This window comes from Aspergillus undulatus (genome assembly GCF_047715775.1).
Source record: "Aspergillus undulatus strain CBS 261.88 unplaced genomic scaffold BDV17scaffold_69, whole genome shotgun sequence".
In the NCBI taxonomy this organism is placed as follows: Eukaryota; Fungi; Ascomycota; class Eurotiomycetes; order Eurotiales; family Aspergillaceae; genus Aspergillus; species Aspergillus undulatus.
The window spans coordinates 12627-31250 of record NW_027396673.1 but is presented as its reverse complement, the minus strand read 5'-3'; the positions used below and the strand labels follow the sequence as shown (position 1 = coordinate 31250).

The 18624-nt window shown below is 51.8% G+C and overlaps 9 protein-coding genes across 9 annotated transcripts; 7 read left to right on the top strand and 2 right to left on the bottom strand.

The window, feature by feature from the left end:
• Positions 1 to 209: 209 nt before the first annotated feature.
• Positions 210 to 3147, top strand: BDV17DRAFT_212013 (uncharacterized protein). The gene is made up of 3 exons (XM_073755449.1): positions 210 to 1122; positions 1175 to 2558; positions 2614 to 3147. The coding sequence occupies exons 1-3, from the start codon at positions 400 to 402 to the stop codon at positions 3036 to 3038; spliced, it is 2532 nt and encodes an 843-aa protein (XP_073611190.1). The 5' UTR covers positions 210 to 399; the 3' UTR covers positions 3039 to 3147.
• Positions 3148 to 3342: 195 nt separating this feature from the next.
• Positions 3343 to 4282, top strand: BDV17DRAFT_274675 (uncharacterized protein). Its single transcript, XM_073759154.1, has 2 exons — positions 3343 to 3777; positions 3852 to 4282. The coding sequence occupies exons 1-2, from the start codon at positions 3491 to 3493 to the stop codon at positions 4006 to 4008; spliced, it is 444 nt and encodes a 147-aa protein (XP_073611189.1). The 5' UTR covers positions 3343 to 3490; the 3' UTR covers positions 4009 to 4282.
• A 58-nt stretch (positions 4283 to 4340) lies between these two features.
• BDV17DRAFT_295467 (uncharacterized protein) lies at positions 4341 to 6596 on the bottom strand (the record flags this gene model as incomplete). Its single annotated transcript, XM_073763066.1, has 2 exons — positions 4341 to 6082; positions 6164 to 6596. The coding sequence occupies 2 exons, from the start codon at positions 6594 to 6596 to the stop codon at positions 4341 to 4343; spliced, it is 2175 nt and encodes a 724-aa protein (XP_073611188.1).
• Positions 6597 to 6649: 53 nt separating this feature from the next.
• BDV17DRAFT_274671 (uncharacterized protein) lies at positions 6650 to 8141 on the bottom strand. Its single transcript, XM_073759153.1, has 4 exons — positions 7786 to 8141; positions 7704 to 7732; positions 7503 to 7640; positions 6650 to 7440 (listed from the first exon to the last, which is right to left on the bottom strand). Exons 1-4 carry the CDS (start codon positions 7949 to 7951, stop codon positions 7039 to 7041), a joined length of 735 nt encoding a protein of 244 aa, XP_073611187.1. The 5' UTR covers positions 7952 to 8141; the 3' UTR covers positions 6650 to 7038.
• A 1032-nt stretch (positions 8142 to 9173) lies between these two features.
• Positions 9174 to 9747, top strand: BDV17DRAFT_211954 (uncharacterized protein). The gene is made up of 2 exons (XM_073755448.1): positions 9174 to 9319; positions 9373 to 9747. The coding sequence occupies exons 1-2, from the start codon at positions 9273 to 9275 to the stop codon at positions 9671 to 9673; spliced, it is 348 nt and encodes a 115-aa protein (XP_073611186.1). The 5' UTR covers positions 9174 to 9272; the 3' UTR covers positions 9674 to 9747.
• A 502-nt stretch (positions 9748 to 10249) lies between these two features.
• On the top strand, positions 10250 to 10562 carry BDV17DRAFT_274667 (uncharacterized protein; the record flags this gene model as incomplete). Its single annotated transcript, XM_073759152.1, has 1 exon — positions 10250 to 10562. A coding segment is annotated over exon 1 (179 nt), but the record flags the coding sequence as incomplete, so codon positions are not given.
• Positions 10563 to 10639: 77 nt separating this feature from the next.
• Positions 10640 to 12180, top strand: BDV17DRAFT_274666 (uncharacterized protein). The gene is made up of 3 exons (XM_073759151.1): positions 10640 to 10987; positions 11037 to 11054; positions 11111 to 12180. Exons 1-3 carry the CDS (start codon positions 10943 to 10945, stop codon positions 11939 to 11941), a joined length of 894 nt encoding a protein of 297 aa, XP_073611184.1. The 5' UTR covers positions 10640 to 10942; the 3' UTR covers positions 11942 to 12180.
• A 312-nt stretch (positions 12181 to 12492) lies between these two features.
• Positions 12493 to 13718, top strand: BDV17DRAFT_295464 (recombinase RAD51; the record flags this gene model as incomplete). The annotated part of the gene is made up of 4 exons (XM_073763065.1): positions 12493 to 12579; positions 12637 to 12716; positions 12779 to 12846; positions 12907 to 13718. The coding sequence occupies 4 exons, from the start codon at positions 12493 to 12495 to the stop codon at positions 13716 to 13718; spliced, it is 1047 nt and encodes a 348-aa protein (XP_073611183.1).
• Positions 13719 to 13961: 243 nt separating this feature from the next.
• Positions 13962 to 18453, top strand: BDV17DRAFT_211912 (nucleoporin Nup120/160). Its single transcript, XM_073755446.1, has 3 exons — positions 13962 to 14789; positions 14852 to 16993; positions 17043 to 18453. The coding sequence occupies exons 1-3, from the start codon at positions 14150 to 14152 to the stop codon at positions 18212 to 18214; spliced, it is 3954 nt and encodes a 1317-aa protein (XP_073611182.1). The 5' UTR covers positions 13962 to 14149; the 3' UTR covers positions 18215 to 18453.
• The last annotated feature ends 171 nt before the right edge of the window (positions 18454 to 18624 follow it).

The window sequence follows — 18624 nt, the reverse complement described above, 5'->3', positions numbered from 1 at the left end:
ATTTTGCTGTCTTCCTTAATTTGTCCCTCATTTCAGTGCTGCTATTGAGCCCTGCATTGTCGCTATATTCCTCTTAATTGTCTATACTTAATCTCGTCCAGTCCCGCCCTGGACACTTCATTCCTTAATTCCTTATATTTCTTATTCCTTTCTTTTGTCTCAGTCAATGATTGATCGTGACCTGACACCACCAGTCCTTGCAGCTCATCCCCTGCAGCTCCAATATTTTTCAGAGCCAAACCGATTCATTGTGCAGGTGCAGATGGCCTCTGCTTAGCAAACGAAAAGGGGGATTGATCGCGACTTGTTTACATCACCTCAACCGTCGTCCCTGAGTCGTCCCTCGTGGTGCTGCCAATTACAACGAGTCAGCCCGGCCAGAATCGATAGGTCACCACCATGTTTTCGACACAACAACACACTCCGCCTGTCATACCTCCGTCGCCAACTCTGTCGAACCCGGACATGATCCTGCCCTTCGACGACAACGAGCGAGAAAATTCCACCCCGTCTCCTCCGTTCAACCTACCATCCTTATCCCACCTGCAGTCTATCTACGAAAGCCGAACAAACTACTCAAACGCCAACGGATACAACAACCTGGACCCAACCAGGCATAACGCGCCCAGGGCCCCCAAAAAAGCGTTTCCGCGCCACACGTGGATGCACGAGGGCCACGATGCTGCCAGTCGCCGGTTATCGGATATAGGAGAGGAGGATAGCGCGTCGCCTTACCGGCATGGGATACTGAAGAACGCGCAGGCACAGGGGATGGCACGCCAAAGTCGCGTTTTGGAATCGCCGGCTGAGCTCCATGAGTCGGATGCAGAGAATAGAGCGCACAGCAGCTCGTCGAGCTCGACAATCAGTGGCGCGAGTGAGACTTCGTCATGGGAAGGGACGAAGGGGCGCGCACCGGACTACGTGGCTGCGGAGGAGAGTCGTGGCTCGAGAAATGACCGTGAACGTCGCGCTGCCCCTGGGCCGACCTCCAATGGTGGGCAAACGAGCGCAAACTTGCCTTCAGCCAATGAGGCAGGAGGTCCAGATGAGGACCTTTCGGCAGTGATTCTGGAAAGCGAGGCAGAGCGGATTCTCGAGAACGCGAAGAGGCGACTGTCGGTATGTGGCTTGCTTGAAGATTGTCTTGGAGAGTGATGGCTAACTTCAACAGCTGATGGAGGGAAATTTGACGCGTGCTCGCTCTTCAAAGCGCTCGACTACCCCGTCACAATCATCATCGCCAGTGCCCACTTCCTCCCCTGGCCTGGGCCAACCCGTCGGCGGCTTATATCAGTCTATTCATCGCGCGGCTGATCGCAGATCCTCCATGCTTCGTCCGCGAAATACGTATAGCGCACAAGACACGACCAACAACCGGCACTCTCGTGTCTACAGTGAGACGCACCTGCCGTCAGGCCAGTCAATCGTTCAGGCTGATCCATCGCGCTCCGTGAGCGCTATGGGCACTAGCACAAACTCAAACTTCTACAATGACGAACGATCTTTTCATTATGCGCCAACCCGGGCGTATCTGACCCACCGCGCGTCGGCCTCATCTATTCAGCAGCATAGCTCAATGCCATCTCGCAAGGTCCGTGCCTCGTCAGACTCTCCGCCTGTGTATGAGGAAGAGGAGGAAGAGGAAGGGATGTCGATTCACAATATGGATGACTTTAATTCAGCCTATCCCACACTCGACCCTCCATCTCGGTCTCAGTCCCAGCTCCAGGTGCGAGACCTTCGGGATCAGATGAAGGGACTTCATATCAAGATCTCGACTCTCAAAGTGAAGGCGCAGGAGGATGGTCTGCGACGACGGAGTCTCCAGAGCTTGCGCACGCCGAGCCCTTTGACAGCCGCGACCCATTGGTATGCCAATCCTCTTGAGCACACCAATCGACACAGCAACTCCCACCTGAGCGCGGAATATGGGCAACATTTCCAGTCCCCCCTCCAGTCTCCCATGGATAGCCAGTTTGGTGGCAGTGGACACGCACCCAGTAGCAATACCAACTCAGCAATCCTTGTTCCAGAAACTCTGTCCTCAGAGCCCAGATCCTCTTCGGACGGCGACATTCTGCCCCCATTTGAACTAACCGACCATGAGGACGATCACTCGGCTGCAGAAAGCCTCTACGAGGATGCAGAGGAGGAGATTGATCGCGAGGCGCTGGAGGAGATCCTACGGGAACCTTTAGATGATGACCTCGCGGAGGGTCTAGATGATTTCACCAGCGTACACCAAGTCGATGATACTCCGCATGAGGACCGCGAGGACGCTTTTGACTATGAGCACTTCATCCTGCACAGCGCATTGGGCAACTACACCCAGGCGCGAACGCGCCGGCCCAGTAACGCATCGGAAACGTCTGTAGAGACCACACGTCCCATCAAGGAACGACGCTCCATCCGTTCCATGCGCTCCTCACGTTCCATGCGACACTCCCGGTCCAACAGCGGGAATTCCATATCCACCGTCGCGACGTTCGCGACTGCCGCTGAGGGCAATTCTGACGTCGAGAGCGTCCTCTACTGGGACCGGAAGTTCAATGATGGTACGTCCCGCAGCCTTACAGTTCACCACCAGAAACAACAGGCTAACAAATTTAGAAATCGAGCGTCGCTACGCCGAAGAACAAGACTCCGACCCCGACACGCCACACTCCAACTCGCCAGACCCCGAGCGCACTCGACGGACAAAGTCGAAATCCAAGTCGAGACACCTTACTGTTGAAACAGCGTCGCAGCGCCCCGACTCCGCGGCAACCGGCTCCGCGACGCCAACGTCCCTCGCTTCATCGCTCGTCTCAACCGTGCGCGCGGCAGCAAGCCCACGGCCGAACTCCACGAACAGCCACCTCGGAATCAACGAGGACGACACGAAACTACTCGAGCATCTGTTCAAGAGTCTAGGTGACGTGTGCATGAATCTACAGGAACTTACGGTGTCTGAGGATCACGATGAGAAGCAGGCAAAGTTGTTGAGGAGACGCTTGGAGGCTGCGAGGAGGGTCCTTGATGGGGAGCTTGACTGACCCGACCCTCTTTAACTATTATTTATAATGCTTTAATTGTGTGGATATTTGTTTGTGATACCCATTATATAGTCAAATCTATTATTGAGCTCGGTTGATCCACTTCTTGCTTTGTGTCTGCTGCTCACCATTTTTATGAAATCTACTCTGTATGTGGTTGAATATAAATAATGCGGAGTTAAGGAGTTAAGGAGAACCACAGTTCCAGGCTCCAAGCACGTGTCAAATCCGACGCGCCACGCGATTTCCCTTCCCGATAAGGGAAAACCGAATCATATCAGATCTACCCCTCGGCCGCAACACACTCCAATCCGTTCATCTTCAACCTCACACCAAAGTCTCAAAAATATCGCATCTACAACTTCTTTCTCGCCCACTCAGGGCGATTCCAAACCAATACTTATCCACGTCCCAAAACACAAACCCCGCACACAGACTTCGGCACAACCACAATGACAAACCGCCGCCTCCTAATCTTCCAAGAAACCCCCCTCCACCAAATCCAAGGCCAATCCCCTGTCGCTGGTAACCCCCTCACACCAGCGCCCTACGGCACAGGAAGCGCGCAACAACATCAACAACCGCAATTCACATACATCCCGATCAACAAGCTCGGGCTCCCTGTTCATGGACCGGGATCTCTACCGGAGGGGTTAGGGGTGGGCAGTCTACTAAGTTTGCCGCTAAGAGTTATTACCGCCTTTACGGAGATTTTTAATGGGGTTAAGTATAAGGGGTGGTATGTATACCCTTTTTACCCCGTGATGCGGGATTTGAGGATTGACGCAGGTGTTAATGTTCCTGTTCATGTAGGGCGATTGTAGCGGCGGGACCGTATAATGATCCGACGCTTGGAGTTGGGTCGCCGGGGGGTGTTGGTGGGGCGGGGAAGTTCTATGCGGTTGTGCTGGAGCAGGTGAATCCGCCGGAGGGATCGCATGGGAATTCAGGGTCGATTGGGGGTTCGTGAGATGAACGGGGTTTTCGCTCGGTGTCTTGTTTCTTGAGAGTTGTCTCGGACGGATTTGACCACGGATCGGCTTTTCTCTCCAGGCGGTTCATGCGCGATGGGTGGGTGTATGTTATGTTATGGCTATTTCAACATCTTCGTTGGCATGGGTTTACTTCTATATATATTATTTCTGGGAATGGATAAGATGGGATGGGATGATATGTAAATAGGTTCCTGATCAATATACCCTGGTTTACTCTTATGGACTGAAAGTACACGTGCTGCAGTGAACGAACAAAGAGGTATTTTTTTCTGTACAGACTAGCAGGAAATAGAATGGAAAGATAAGTCTAAATCTTCTCTAACAACAACTTCGCCCCAGAACTCACAGGCCCCTTCTCTTCGCTCTTCGCCGCCTTCTCCAACTCCTTCTTCCCCTTCTTCAGTGCCTTAAGCAACTCCCCCCGCTTCTCAAACTCATCCGACTCCGCCAACGCAACAATAACAAAGACATTCGAGCCCGTCGCCCAACTCATGACCTCCCCGCCAATCTGCTCATACAGTAACCCGCCAAAGCCCAGCGCTGGCTCAACCTTCTCGACTTTCTTCTCGGCAGCGTTGAACCGTCCACCCTGGACAAGCGACTTGAGCATACGCCCGACGAACGGCGAGTCCTTCGTGTTGGAGCGGGACTTTGCGGCAACAGCAACGGCTGCAAGAGCAACGTCCTTCTTGCCGTCGCTGGCATCCGCGTCGAAGAGGACCTCTGAGAGGAACTGGCACCCGAAGCTCGATTCAAGCAGGGTGTCTGCGCGGGCGGTGATGAGGTCTAGCAGGGGCGGGGACGCCACCTTGATGAGTTCTGATCTCCGAACGGCGGGATCCTTCTTCGATGTATCCTTTCGGATCGTGCGGATCTCATCGAGGATAGCGTGGTCTCCCTCCGGGAGGAGCCACTTGAGCTGCTTTTTCGTATCGGTGTGGTTTGCATTTGCGAAGGGGAAGAGGATCGGGATGCGCGCTGTGAGGTCCGTGGCTTGGTAGAGGAGTTCTTCGTTACGGGCTTCCTCGTCTGCAATGGTTTGGTTGAGGAGTTCCGGGAAGATGAGCTTGGATGTGAGCTTTGTGTCGTCGATGACTTCGTAGGCGGCGAGGATGACGAGGTGTCCGTGGAGATCACCGGCCATCATTTTGATTGTGTCCTTGTAGAATCGGGTGAGTTGTTTGCGGTCCTTTGCGGATGAGTATGCGAGGGCGAGGCACATTAGTCTGGCGCCGGAGGCGGTAAACGCGAGGTTCTTGACGAGGTCGCCTTCTTCGTCGCCTTTGATGATTTCGATGAACTCGGTTGCGTCGGTCGTGCCGGGCTTCACGTTTAGAAAGTACTGGAGCATCGCATCGTGGAGCATTGTGAACCCTGTTGTTTTCTTCTGGATGAGCTGGTTGATTAGCTCGAGGAGGAAGTGCATGATAGGCGAGCGCTTGGCTGGGTCTTCTTCGATGATTGCCGAGAGCTCAGCGATGGGTTTCTTGTCTCTGTTGGCGCTCGCATGTCTGAAGATAGCGAACTCAGCACCGTACCACTCCCGGAGAAGATTAGCCTGTTGCTCTTTCGTCGCTACAGTGCGGTAGATATCATCGAGAATCCACGAGCCCTCGGGGTGCCGAATCAGCCGCTTAACCTTCCCGTAGAACTCGCCAATAATCAAGTCCCGAATCTCAGTATCGCCGTGCACAATCAACTTTCCAATCAAGAACTTGGCGTACTTGCTCTGCGCAAGCTCGACATAGCTCCCCTTGAGCTCACGGGCAATCTGCTTCCGCTGCTCGACATTCGCGTACTTCAGCGCTGTCTGGATAACGCGTACAGAGTCGTGCTTGAATACAAAGTCTTTGACCCGGCCCGTGATGATCTCGAATAGCTCGGCGATGAGCTTCTTCCTCTCCTCTAGGGGCACGTGCGATTTGCGACGTAGGCGCTCCCATAGTTTCTTGGACCGAGCGATCTGATCGGCGTTGGGCTTCGCGGCTTTGCGCTCTTGTAGGAGGGCTTTTTGCTTTGCGTGTGATTCGCGCGAGGAGTTTGAGTTCTCTGTGCCGTATTAATTAGCCAGTTGTACCAACGTGGTGTGAAGGGTAGGTAAATGAAGGGATGGGACTGGATGGAACATACTCTTCGCCTCCTCATCCTCCTCCTTCTGAGCCTTCAGACCACTCTTCTTCTTATCTTTCACTTCGACTTCCTCATCCTCGTCCTCCTCATCCTCTTCATCACCCTCCTCCACATCATCCATATCGACATCATCATCAACATCATCCGCGTCTTCAATCTCCGAATCCTCAACATCATCGACGTCGAAATCGTCGTCTTCGTCAAAGTCTTCCTCCTCCGATTCCTCAACAGCCTTCTTCTTAGAAGAGCTCTTCTTGTTCTTCTTTCCGGACTTCACATCCTTGCTCTTGCCGGCGCTCTTCGAGACCTTCGCCGATTTCACCGGCGCGGCGGTCTTGCTCTTTTTCGCGGAGACGGCGTCTTTCGTCTTTGTCTTTGTGCGCTTGCCGTTGCGGTCATCGCCCGCGTCAACGCGGCGCTTTACCCCGACCATTTTTGCGAAATACCTCTAACTGGAAATAAGGTATAGAAAAGGTGAGGAGAAGACGATAATAAAGCTGCCGGTATCAAATCTAGGCTTGGCGGATGTCCGACTTTTTTTTTACTGCCGGGGTTCGAGGGCGGTCAGAGACTGTTTGCACTGTTTGCGCTGCGATAAGATTGTGACGGGCCAATGAAAAGGCGCAAATATCCATAATAATGAGTGAGGTCTCGACTGAATCAAGACGAAATACGTATCTCATACATTAGGATTAAATCAAATCATCCAAGATGAAGTAAAAGAGCATGGTCCATAAACCGGGTTGAAAGCAAAGCCAGATTGATCCAAGAACGCCAATTCCAAAAGCAAAAGCAAGTCCAATTCCACCCTCAATCATCGAGTCATGCAGAGCGCTTAGCGCCCGAGATGAAGTATCCGATTCCCATTCCCTGGCTCACCCCTCACGCACCTCCGACACCGCAGAAGGCGGCGTTTTCATAGCGCGCATCTCCGAGGCGGGCGGCGCCTGAGCGGACTTTTTCCGGCCGGGCAGGTAGAATCCAAGATATGATGAGGACTTGGAGCTCGATCCGGATCCTCCTGACGGCGCGTCGCTGCCGAAGTCGCCGAGGCGAGAGAATATACCCTTTTTCTTGGGCTTTGATTCGTCGTCGTCGTTTAGCCCAACGTCTTCGAAGCCGTCTTCTTCCATTGTCCCTGCGGGTTCTCGGTCGAAGGACCGATGTCCGAAGGTCGAGGTGGATGTGGTGGAGGGGAGGCGGGAGAAGCGCGAGTCGAGGGATGTTCGGGATGGCATGGTGTCGTGGTAGGTTATAGGTGATCGCGCGGTGATGTCCTGTATTTAGTGAGCATTCGCGAATTTGTAGTGAGCAGGGTGGTCAGCTTGACTTGACTTACGAAGGATCGACGGTACGAATCGAAGGACTCGCGGGATATTGGGAATGGCTCATTCTCGTCAACTAGGTTGCGGTGGTTTGAAGATGACCTGGATCCTGGGTACTTGCGCCAGAAGCTCTCATTCTCTGGTGGTGATGGCTGTGCGGTGTTAGTATGCGATTCGAGCCGCATCCGAGATGGGCAGCATGCGGCAATACATACCGGGAGGTAATCGCCATTGCAATCGACAACTGAATCGCGCTGAATTAGAAATAGTCTCGAATGAGTTGACGATTCTACTTACCGCTCAACTTATACTCAGGAGGCTCGGTTTCCTGGCTCTTCCTGATGCTCAGCGGGGTTGAACGGTGGCTGTCTTCAGAAAACCGAGGGTCGGGGAGAGCGGCGGCTTCCCTGCCACTGGGGGCGGCAGGCTTGCGCCCTAGGATATTGTTGAGGAACGGAGACATTTGGCCGTCAAGTCCGAGACAATGGTTTTGACAGTAGGATATAGACTGATCATGGGCGAGCCAGGGCAGGTAGGACGATGAAAGAATGGAAAATAATCTGTATAGAGAACCACGTTCAAGACCTCACATGATCGGCTGTTCGGTGGTTCTGGGGCCGGCGGGAGATTGGACAATTTATGAGGATCGCCAGGATCTTTTAGTGCCCGATGCACAACGTCATCCACTCTTGGTTCTTGCGGAGAAGCCTTGGACTTGTTCTCCGGCTGTTCTTGAAGAGAAATCAGACTCGGTAAAATTGCGCGTCAATCTAGGTTTGTCTATCTGACTCTGAGGCGGCTATTATCTCCCGCAACGACTCCGATTCAACGGTGTTCGAACGCTGCAGTAAAACGGTCAGGTCAACCCGCCGGGTCGCCAGCCCTACGAAGCACTGAGGCACTATGCGCCTGGTGACTATCTTGCATGTCCAGGAACCTCCCGTCCTGTCTGGCCAGGGGACTTTCTGGTTGCGGTCATCGTTCATCGGAAACCAATTGCGCGGCCACGGGAATTTCGTGCCTGGCCTGTCCCATGGTTGTGGCGTCGCAGCCCTACACACGTGGACGCACCCATGCTGTGAGCATGCTTTCAGTTTTCTAGCAATGTCTGGCCGGGGTCTTCACTATCGCAGCTCATTCTTCGTTGCATTGTTTTTGGGACTCTGGGCGGTCGATCCTGTGGACATTTCACTTAAACTTGACACTTTCCTACGAATACCCTTGACTCCGCATGTCCTTTGATCACTCTAATGTGATGGTGGGTTTACAATGGGATCTTCGCCTCTACTTTAGCTTCACACGTTGAGTTTCGCCCTAATCATCCGAAGACGTTTGCTCATCAACTTCTCGTTATTCTTATAAAGACTTGGAGCTATACATGGCGTCCCAAATGAGCGTTTCGAACTGTGCGAAACATCTAGCGGCATGCAGTCATCTGAATACCAAGATGCCTGCTCAACTCTACAACTTGAGGAATATGCACGACGTCCGCCGCATGTTGACATGGTTGTATGCGTGCTATATCTTCCCCTACTGCATTGTGCTGTAGTCACTCGTGGACTACGTTCTCGAGCTGTCAATATCATCGGCGCCAGAGACTTGATTTCAACTACGACTTCCTAGTCCTTGTCCTTCAATCATTCTGTGTGCTTTACTCGCTATTTTAGTTTTATCAGCCTTGCTCGTGATGAGTTTCCCATGGAAGCTTGCGTGGTATGTAGAATCGAAAAGTGCTCCTCACCTCCTGCTGTGAGCATCACAGTTCTACGCTTCTTGTCACATTGATGGACATGATGGACAACCCGACTCTGCTGAACACGCTCCTTGCTTGGTCTGTCGAAGGCCCTTCTTGTCGTCGGCGTTTCGTGGTTGACATAACTGCAGGCACGCACGACCTCTCCTGTTCGCCGTCAACGCCTTCACTATAGCCTCTATGATCATAACGACTACTGCAGCTTCCACTCTCGATATGGGCTTCGGCTTGGGCTTGAATTGGTCTAGGGATGATTCAACCATGGCCGATCTTCCAAGTAGACCGGAATGCTCTGGCGATTCAAAATGCCGGTGCGGAGATTATGAGTATTGTTGTAATATCAGCGGACGGTGGAAGTATGTTGTCTTTGGCAGTGTCCGTTGTGTTTCGATTAGGTTCGGAGGCGTATGTCGTCTGCATTTATTGCATTAGTCACGGGCATATATTCAGGTCTGGTCTCTAATCGCCTGTATCCTATTGAATTTGTCTCCAAGAATATACTCTCGGGGGCTTGAAATATCTCGGGATTACTTCAGCCTCTCCACATGATATATATTTCGAGGCCTGCCAGTTTGGACGTCCAGAAAGCCCACGCCAGTGTCGTCACATTTTGTGTCCTACGAACTGTGAGCCAAACGGAGAAGAATGCAAAAAAAAAAAAAAAAAGTTAAAACCAGACGACCCGGATGGGGCTCCAACTCACTGTCCGACTTAGGCTTCTTTATTATTAATCTTAGTACAATTGTCGACAGGTGAAGAAGGGCAAGGGATACTAACAGGTCGGCGCCTTACCATTGGCCCGGCAGTCGGTCAAATTTTTTGAGGTGAAATAACCATATCTGTTTCTTCTCACCTGCACAAGCCTCTTGCTCCCTGCTTTCATGTAGGTAAAGCCATAGAATACTGAAAAGGAATTCAAGAAGTTAGTATCCACAGATAATAGGAAAAATAATTTCTAATTATAATCTATTTTTCCCTCTCTACTTCATCTGTCATGGATAGTCCAGTGGGAGGTTAGCCGTTTGTCAGTGACCTTGCTACGGTCTTGGCCAGCGTCGACTGGTGCCCGGTACGAATCCTGGGGTTGCCGATTGTACTCGCGCGAGTAGTCCGCGACTGCTACACGGCATTAAGCAATGGAAGTGACCCTTGAGGGAAGCAATTCTGCAGAGACACTTCCACCCTGGGATGGCGTCATCGGATTACACCGTCGCGTTACAGGGAATCTGGCTGCTTGGTTGAACGACCGCTTTTTTGTTATCTTAATCTTTTTGTTGTCTTTCTTTCCTATCTTGTTCACCCCGCTACCCTCTAGATAGGGATATACTCAGTGTAGTTGATTTGGTTTTATTTTTTGCGATGTGCCAAATGGTGGGTGTGGTTTCCCCCGGACAAGGGCTTCGGGTCCCTTGTAAAGCCGGGAGTCGTTCCTGCCTCACTCTACACCATTTACGACCACCAACGTAGAACACCTTGTCGTGCCGGGTATCATGGGTCGCTCACAGCTCTTACGCTCGCTCTGGACACCTGCACATTATAGATATCTCAGCTTCGTATCTACATACTTTTGAGGCATCGCAAGGCGGGTGATGAGAATCCAACTCGGTACTCTATCCTTTCCGGTTGCTCGCCGACTTACCCTACCTTCGGCCTCGATACGCATGATTAACGCCTCCGGGTGTAGGGGGTACACGACTCAAGATGGGGTTCTGGAAGGGCTGGGCGCTGTGGCAGAAGCTGAGCGTTGTAAGTGCATATTAGTTCATCTCGAACTGCATAACTGATCATCTCACAGGCTCTTGCATTCCTCCTAGTAAGACGATGTCCATCCTCTACTCATCCCCTACTGGACATCACTGACATAGCAAGCTGCTCGTTCTCGTGTACTCGTTCAGCGTCCTCACCTACAATAGACGGAAGATAAGGAGACAGGCTGCAGAAGAAGCAAGCCAGCGAGCACAACAAATAGCGGAGATGGGAGAGGTCGGCTCCGATGGCAACGAGGTACCCTTCGGCGCTAGAGCGCTTGAGAAAGGAATCGAAGTAGAAGGCATCTGGACGATGAAGCGCAATTCCCTTGCGAAGCCGCCCAGTATTTCGGAAAAGAGAAGATCCTCAATACTGGGTTCGTTGCTCAGACACAAATCCGCGGCCAGTACTCTCCGGATGGCTCACACACAGCCCGAGCCGACCATTGCGCCTAGTAGTTCAACCTCGCACCGCACGTCGGACGCCGGAGATAGCCAGACTACTGAAAGTGTACTCGAGAGTATCCACATCGACACCTTCCGTTCGAGTCGGCCTCCTCAGCTCGACATTGGTGGCCGTGACTTACACAGGCTGTCTGAACATGAGAGACCTCTCTCTCGAGGGTGGTTCGCTTCTCGGAGCTCATGGATGAAGCCCATTGTCGGCTATAAGAGGATGTCAGTGCGTGAAGGTGAGCATCAATCTGAGATAGCTAGACACTATTTTATGTTGGATGGCATGGCGGGCTTTGCTCATACTACATTAGGACGTCGTCGAGGCTCGTCTGAGGATTTCAGGCGCAGATTCAGCAAGCTCTTTGACGAGACCCTTCCGCCAGGACCACCACGTCCTGCTGAGATGTTCCAGCTGACCCCGATATACCAAGATCCAGCGGAGAGTAGCGGGAAACCATCGTTGGAGAACATCAATGAGCCGCTTGCCACAAAGTGAGAGGGGAAGTCTAATCAAATCAACTTGTCCAAGTGCATGTATAAACGGGATATCATTATCCTCTGATATGGATTGTAACAATAACATCCTGGCTAGAACCCTGTACTTAAGAGCTGATGTTTGAATGTGCTATTGTATCTTTCGCTCATTGGCAGATCTGAATCGAGGTGAAATCGAGATCTGGTCGAGATTTGGTTTCTGTTTAACAAGGCAGCAGACTAGTATTGCCTGGAGGCACGTGATCTCGTGATGGCCCAACGCGTTCCCCATTGTTACTCCGCGCGCTCAAGAGAAGATTAAAAAGGATTGTCATAGCAACAATCAAGTCCTCGTCTCCATCAGTCATTAAGTCGAAATATTGAGATTTCAATTCAAATTCCTGACAGAAGAGGCCCTCTCCCGCGAAAATTACTGACTCACTGCGAGATTTTGACGGGCGAGTTTAGACACGTTCTGTTGACTGAGTCGAGTGGCAACACCGCTCAAAGCCTCTGCATTTTCTCGCTCCTTTTCGCTCTTTCGCATCTGCATGATACAGATCGTGATCGAAAATGACAGCCGACATGGAGAGCCTGAATGAATACGATGACAGCGGACTCCCAGGCCCAGGAGCGCCCACCCCGCTATCGTCTTTGGAGGTAAGATGGTGGCCGTCATTGTCACTGGTAACGCGCGTACTAACCATGAAACTCCAGGGAATGGCAGGATTGACGTCTCGAGATATCAAGCTGTTTGTCGATGCCGGCTACCACACCGTAGAATCAATCGCATATACGTATGTTTCCGGCATCCCAAGGACTCTTTACCTCGCAAAGACAATTAAACTGACATCTACAGACCAAAACGTTTGCTCGAACAAATCAAGGGTATCTCGGAACAGAAAGCTACTAAGATCCTGGTTGAGGGTGAGTTTCTCCATGCAAATACTTGCTTCAAGAAGGCCCTCTGACAATTCCGGTCGATAGCGGCGAAACTGGTCCCGATGGGGTTTACGACGGCAACAGAAATGCATGCTCGGCGGAGCGAACTCATCTCGATAACGACGGGCTCAAAGCAATTGGATACACTTCTGGGCGGTGGAATCGAGACGGGATCAATCACGGAGATATTCGGCGAGTTCAGAACAGGGAAGAGTCAGATTTGCCATACCCTGGCCGTTACATGCCAGCTGCCTTTTGACATGGGCGGTGGGGAGGGAAAATGTCTGTATATCGACACGGAGGGAACGTTCCGGCCCGTGCGTCTACTGGCCGTTGCGCAGCGGTTCGGCCTAGTTGGCGAAGAGGTCCTAGATAATGTGGCCTATGCTCGAGCCTACAACTCCGATCACCAGCTGCAGCTGCTCAATCAGGCTTCTCAGATGATGTGCGAAACGCGATTCTCACTTTTGGTCGTCGACTCGGCCACCTCTCTGTACCGGACTGACTTCAACGGTCGTGGTGAGCTGTCGACTCGGCAAACCCATCTGGCCAAGTTCATGCGTACCCTGCAGCGTCTGGCCGACGAGTTTGGTATCGCGGTTGTCATCACGAATCAAGTCGTCGCTCAGGTTGACGGTGGGCCGAGTGCGATGTTCAATCCGGATCCGAAGAAACCTATTGGCGGTAACATCATTGCGCATGCTAGTACTACGAGATTGAGCTTAAAGAAGGGAAGAGGCGAGACGAGAGTCTGCAAAATATACGACAGCCCGTGTCTCCCGGAGAGTGATTGTCTATTCGCCATTAATGAGGACGGCATTGGGGACCCGAGCCCCAAGGATCTGGAAAATGACTGAGGCTCGGGACGATGCTGCTTCTGGCATTGATTATGATGCGACGATTCATTGATTCATTGATTATTGATGCATTGATAAATACCTGCTGGTTTCTTATATTTGACACAGTTTGTTCAGCACAGTTTGTTCAGCATATTGGCATTAATTAATGTAGTGATATGGTGGTAGCATGTTATGTTATTGCCAGTACTTAGAATATAGACAGAATCATCGAGATGTCTTCAATGTTTAGGCCGGAGTAGTTCTGACTCTAGCTGGGGTGATGCGTAGGCGGTGATGCGCCAAGACCAGGTTTTTTGAAGACGCGGAGAGCTTCCAGCTTTCTGCCATTCAACTTTGTCGGGCTGTCAATCTCTCAATCTCCACCCCGGCGATGGAGACCTGAATTGAATTTGAACAGTATCGTGGAAGGAGGTTCGTTGCCATTCGACATGGCGAAAATTTACAAAGATACCCAGGTCGACCTCCGGCCGTACTCGCAAAACACCGTCGTCAACATCCCGATACCAACACAAACAAGCTCGCAAAGCCGTGCCCGCTTCGCGATCTCTTCACTAACGGGCCTCGACGAACCAGCCGCGAAAGACGAGGACGAGTTCGCAAAACGTTATATCGCGACACAAGGCTCTGTCTACTTCCGTAAACGCAACGTCTACCCGCGCACCTTTCTCTGGAGGGTCGTCAACGAAAGCAAGGTCCTAGAGATCCAATGCGTGGACCTGACCAAGGGCGGCATCGAGAAGCACGAATATAATGTTACGCTGCGATTGACTTTCCAGGAGGGGATTCTGCCGTCCGGCGTAGCGCTGGCAGATTCGGAGGAACATGAAGTGCTGAATGTGTTTGTGATTACGGCTTCGAAGGAGCTGCACACTTTGGCTCTGCGCCCAGAGTTCTTTAGGAGGACGGAGTCGATCGATGAGAACGTTTCGGATTGGTGCAGAAGCTATGTTCCGGCGCCATCGGCCTTTTCACATCCCCATCGATTGCACGCGAGTAGCCCGTTGGAGTTGTTCGTCTCCCTTGACAATGGCGCGCTCCTGCGCTTGACCCGGAGAGCCGCTGATGATGGTATGTCCCGCTTATTGAAACTCACTTTGCGCGTCGAGAAGCTAACATGCTGCGGTTCCAAGGCTCGAACTGGTCTCCTCTTACGCTTGACGAAAGAACTTGGGGTGCTTCGCTACGCGGGTTGGTTAGATGGAATACTCAGACTTCCATCAAGTATGACGGCCGTAGCCTCGATGCGAATGTCGCCAATGCGGTTGCCACAACATCCGACCAAACATACGTTTTCGCCGTTTGCTTGAACCACACGCTGAAGATTTGGAACCTTGCTACGAACAAGCTGGTGGCGACGAAGGATTTACTCAGTCGTGAGGTACAGCAACAGGATACATTGTCATATTCATTGAACCCATCCGAATCGTCGTTTATCCGCGTATTCAATGTCGAGAGAGCGTTGGACGGTGGGTACCGATACTACGTCGTAACATATTCGCCGTTTGAAGATGGGTGCTTCAAGTTCTGGGCTGTCAAAGGCGGACTCACCACACCGTTGGTGATCGAAGACCTCTTTCCCGGTTCCAAACTGACGCCCTTGGATCCCGATTCGGGTGGGAATATGTTCTGGAGTATTGCCGATTTCCAGGTCAAGCCGGCGGAAGAAGGGAAGCGCATGGAGCTGTGGGTTTTGTGGAGGAACAGCGGTCTCTATCAGCTATACACTCTTCATTTCAACTTTGAATCATTGGTTTCGGATTGGGAGAGCAACTGGACCTCTGCCACATCAGATACTCGCAGACAAGAGCCTCCACCGCGCGCCGCACTCGCTGATGTCGTCGACCCGACGGAGAAGTGGCTAAAGTTCCTTCTTCAACCAAATAAGTATCCAGCAGAGGTACTCGAAACTGCTCTAGCGGTCTACCAGGAAGCTCTTAAGCCTCTGTCCTCCTCAAGCTCCTTGAAGAAGAGCGTCCCTTTCTCAGAACGGTTATGCACCACTATTGCAGCTACGGTGTCCCTGCGGAAGTTCGATGATGATGAGATGGATTTCTCACGATACCGCACCGATACAGACGCCAAATGGCGACAATTCTGGCAGATTGCGGATGACCTCAACAAGAGGAGATTCGAGCCCGTTACGCTTGCTTATGACATATATTACGAAACCCCTTGGGTTTTTCTCTCAGACAGCTGTGCGGTAGTCCGGGAATGTAGCGCGACAGAACTGCTCTTGCACAACTCAGGGCCTGTGCTCCGAAACGAGGGACCCAAGACTGCGGACCGATGGAGGCACCGCAATCTGGAGTCGGAGCTCGGTGACTTGTTCGAGGAAGCGTCGCATCTGATGACAGTCGCATCTGAATTTAGGAAGCGATTCTCAGCTGATCTCGAGGCAGCCTGCCAGGGTGCCATCGAGGCGGAGATCTTCACAGAGCCCTCGTCTTCTGTCCAAGACAGGATGGATGCTTTCCGTGACAGGTGCGATTTCTCGGAACAAATCTCAAACCAAGACTACGACACCTTGGTTGCCGAGATGAACAAGGAACTGAACATCTATATGCTGTCCAGCGAAATATTCTACAAGATACTTGAGACAATCCCGCTTGGATTCCCAGGGAAGGACTCCGACCTCCTTCCTACACATTTTGGAGTGAAGATCACTGTGAACGGTGTCCAGGAGACGATATTGTTTACTCGCCAGATACTGATTGATTTGCTGGTGCTTGTCGTCTTTGTCGATGGCGAGGTGGAGCAAGAAGAGCGCTCTACTTTCGATGCAGCCGAACTGTTTGTTGAGCTTATCACTCTACTTCGGGAGTATGAGATGATGTCGTGGTTGAGCTCAAATACGCGCAAGGCGTCCGACAGATCGGAAAAGACACCAGAGGAGTCCCCGATTCCTTCCTTTTCCTTGACGAAATCACCATCAAATGAAAAAGCCGGGAGGACTGTTACAGTTCTGGAGGACCTATTTGCGACGGATATCAAGCCTCGCCAGGCCATCAACCTTCCTCAGAGTTATACGCTGACGCTTGGAATTCAAGACGTGCTGTCGTGGGTAAGCCGCCCAGGGGAAGTCGCCTACCCGAATGCCTTGGTCTATATACAGTGCGACTTGATAGCCAAGGGCAACCTCGATCTCGCTTGGGATTTCCTCCGCTTCCAAGCAAGCACATCCTGGGCAACTTATGTCAAGGGTCGTCTGTATGTGGCCATGTCTGAGCTTGACACGGCGGCCTTGTACTTCAGAAAGGCTGCTTACCTCCTCTGTAAGTGTAGCCAGCCTTCTGTTGATGTTTTGATACTAATTTCGCATAGCTTGTGGAAAGCCTCTCGGTAACCTGCACGAGATGTCGTCGACGCTCCTCGATATTGTGTCTGTGGATTGTTTCCATAATGGGCTTCCGAAATACTTCCAACATGTGCTCTCGATCTTTGAGCAGGTCCGTGCATTTTCTCATGTCTCAGAGTTTGCCAGTCTGGCATTGCAGGCTCTCGCCAGCGAACATGGCAATGAGCAGGACCCGGAGGTCGCTCGGTTGAAGAATGACCTTCTATCACGGCTTTTCTATGCTTCTCTGCAAATCTGCCAGTTTGATCAGGCATATTCTGCTCTTTCTCGACACCAGGATCCTGCACTACAAAGAACCGCTCTGGGCTCTCTCATCACCAGCATCCTGGCTGCTTCAGGACCGGGCACCGCTGGACTCGACCAGATCCTTCACTTCCCCACATCACTCATCCCCAATATCGCCTCACACGTCGACGAGATCCTGGTCTCTCTCTCTCAAAAGCAGCCCTCCTCCACTTCCCTCCTAGACGCCAAAGACAAATGGGCCGAAGGCACAGTAGACTACCAAAGAATCCTGCAAGCCTACCGCATCAAACGCGGAGACTACCGCGGAGCCGCCGAAGTCGCCTACCACAACGTCGAACGCCTGCGCCACGCCAGAGACACATCCACACACCACCTCCTCCTCTCCAAAGTCAAGGCTGGCGACGCACTCCATGTCCTAGACGAGGACGACCCAGAAAGCAATGAAATCAGACACGAGCTTCTGTCTCTTATCAACCTCCTCGCCTGCGTCGACAAGAGCGAAGCTTACATCCTTGTCGACAAAGACGAACCTCGTATCGGTAGCCTCGGCCTGAAGCCAAACACTGAGCTTGCCAAGACCGAAGACGACGTCTTCATAGACGACGCAGATACATCGAGTACTTCTCACCACGGCTCAATCTCCAGCCTGAAGCTACTATCCACAAAATCCAACAAGTCACCCGTTTCCTTCCCACCGCCTTCTGCGCCCGCTCAGGGTCCGCGAAAGAGAGTCATCGTCACGCTCGATCATCTCCGCCGCGAATACCAGTCTGAGCTAGATAGGGTTAGTCGCATCGAGCGCGGAGACTGGGAGTTTGGTCTTGATGCTGCGGCTGGGTTTGAGCTTGATGAGAGGGCGGTGGATAATGATGAGACAATGTTGCTTGCTTGATTGAAAAGTCGAAGTTGAGGTTGAATTTGGGCTTGGTATTCAGCGCCATGGTTTCAGGAAGTATTTGCGGTGAGGCAAGGCAAAGTCAAAGGTGGTGAACACATCCTATATCTTATTTATCTATCCAAGGTTTCCATTTTATTGTCTATTGTGCGTGGTGTATGGTGGATTGAGAATTTAATTCAGGCTGTCCAGGCAGGCAGGTAAGATCTCATATTCGGACTTGGGTAGCTTTATGCGAATTCTACTTTGATTGTATTAGCCTGAAAGTCGCCAAAACCAGTAGTAGATTGTATGTACGAGGTAATAGCCCTAATGGGAAGGTCCTACCCAAATGCACTTTCCAATGTCGACCACGGACACCGAGAGCGTGGACAGAGACAGTCCTGCTCTAGCCGAACCTTTCCTCT

Bases quoted from the DNA above. Each gene is read 5' to 3' on its own strand.
- BDV17DRAFT_212013 (XM_073755449.1), top strand. From the start codon at position 400: ATGTTTTCGACACAACAACACACTCCGCCTGTCATACCTCCGTCGCCA. The intron at 1,123-1,174 runs GTATGTGGCTTG...TAACTTCAACAG, and splicing joins ACGCGAAGAGGCGACTGTCG to CTGATGGAGGGAAATTTGAC. The intron at 2,559-2,613 runs GTACGTCCCGCA...TAACAAATTTAG, and splicing joins GGACCGGAAGTTCAATGATG to AAATCGAGCGTCGCTACGCC.
- BDV17DRAFT_274675 (XM_073759154.1), top strand. From the start codon at position 3,491: ATGACAAACCGCCGCCTCCTAATCTTCCAAGAAACCCCCCTCCACCAA. The intron at 3,778-3,851 runs GTATGTATACCC...CTGTTCATGTAG, and splicing joins GGGGTTAAGTATAAGGGGTG to GGCGATTGTAGCGGCGGGAC.
- BDV17DRAFT_274671 (XM_073759153.1), bottom strand. From the start codon at position 7,951: ATGTCTCCGTTCCTCAACAATATCCTAGGGCGCAAGCCTGCCGCCCCC. The intron at 7,641-7,703 runs GTATGTATTGCC...AACACCGCACAG, and splicing joins GCAATGGCGATTACCTCCCG to CCATCACCACCAGAGAATGA. The intron at 7,441-7,502 runs GTAAGTCAAGTC...CACTAAATACAG, and splicing joins ATTCGTACCGTCGATCCTTC to GACATCACCGCGCGATCACC.
- BDV17DRAFT_211954 (XM_073755448.1), top strand. From the start codon at position 9,273: ATGGACATGATGGACAACCCGACTCTGCTGAACACGCTCCTTGCTTG. The intron at 9,320-9,372 runs GTCTGTCGAAGG...ACATAACTGCAG, and splicing joins CTGAACACGCTCCTTGCTTG to GCACGCACGACCTCTCCTGT.
- BDV17DRAFT_274666 (XM_073759151.1), top strand. From the start codon at position 10,943: ATGGGGTTCTGGAAGGGCTGGGCGCTGTGGCAGAAGCTGAGCGTT.
- BDV17DRAFT_211912 (XM_073755446.1), top strand. From the start codon at position 14,150: ATGGCGAAAATTTACAAAGATACCCAGGTCGACCTCCGGCCGTACTCG. The intron at 14,790-14,851 runs GTATGTCCCGCT...TGCGGTTCCAAG, and splicing joins CCGGAGAGCCGCTGATGATG to GCTCGAACTGGTCTCCTCTT. The intron at 16,994-17,042 runs GTAAGTGTAGCC...AATTTCGCATAG, and splicing joins AAAGGCTGCTTACCTCCTCT to CTTGTGGAAAGCCTCTCGGT.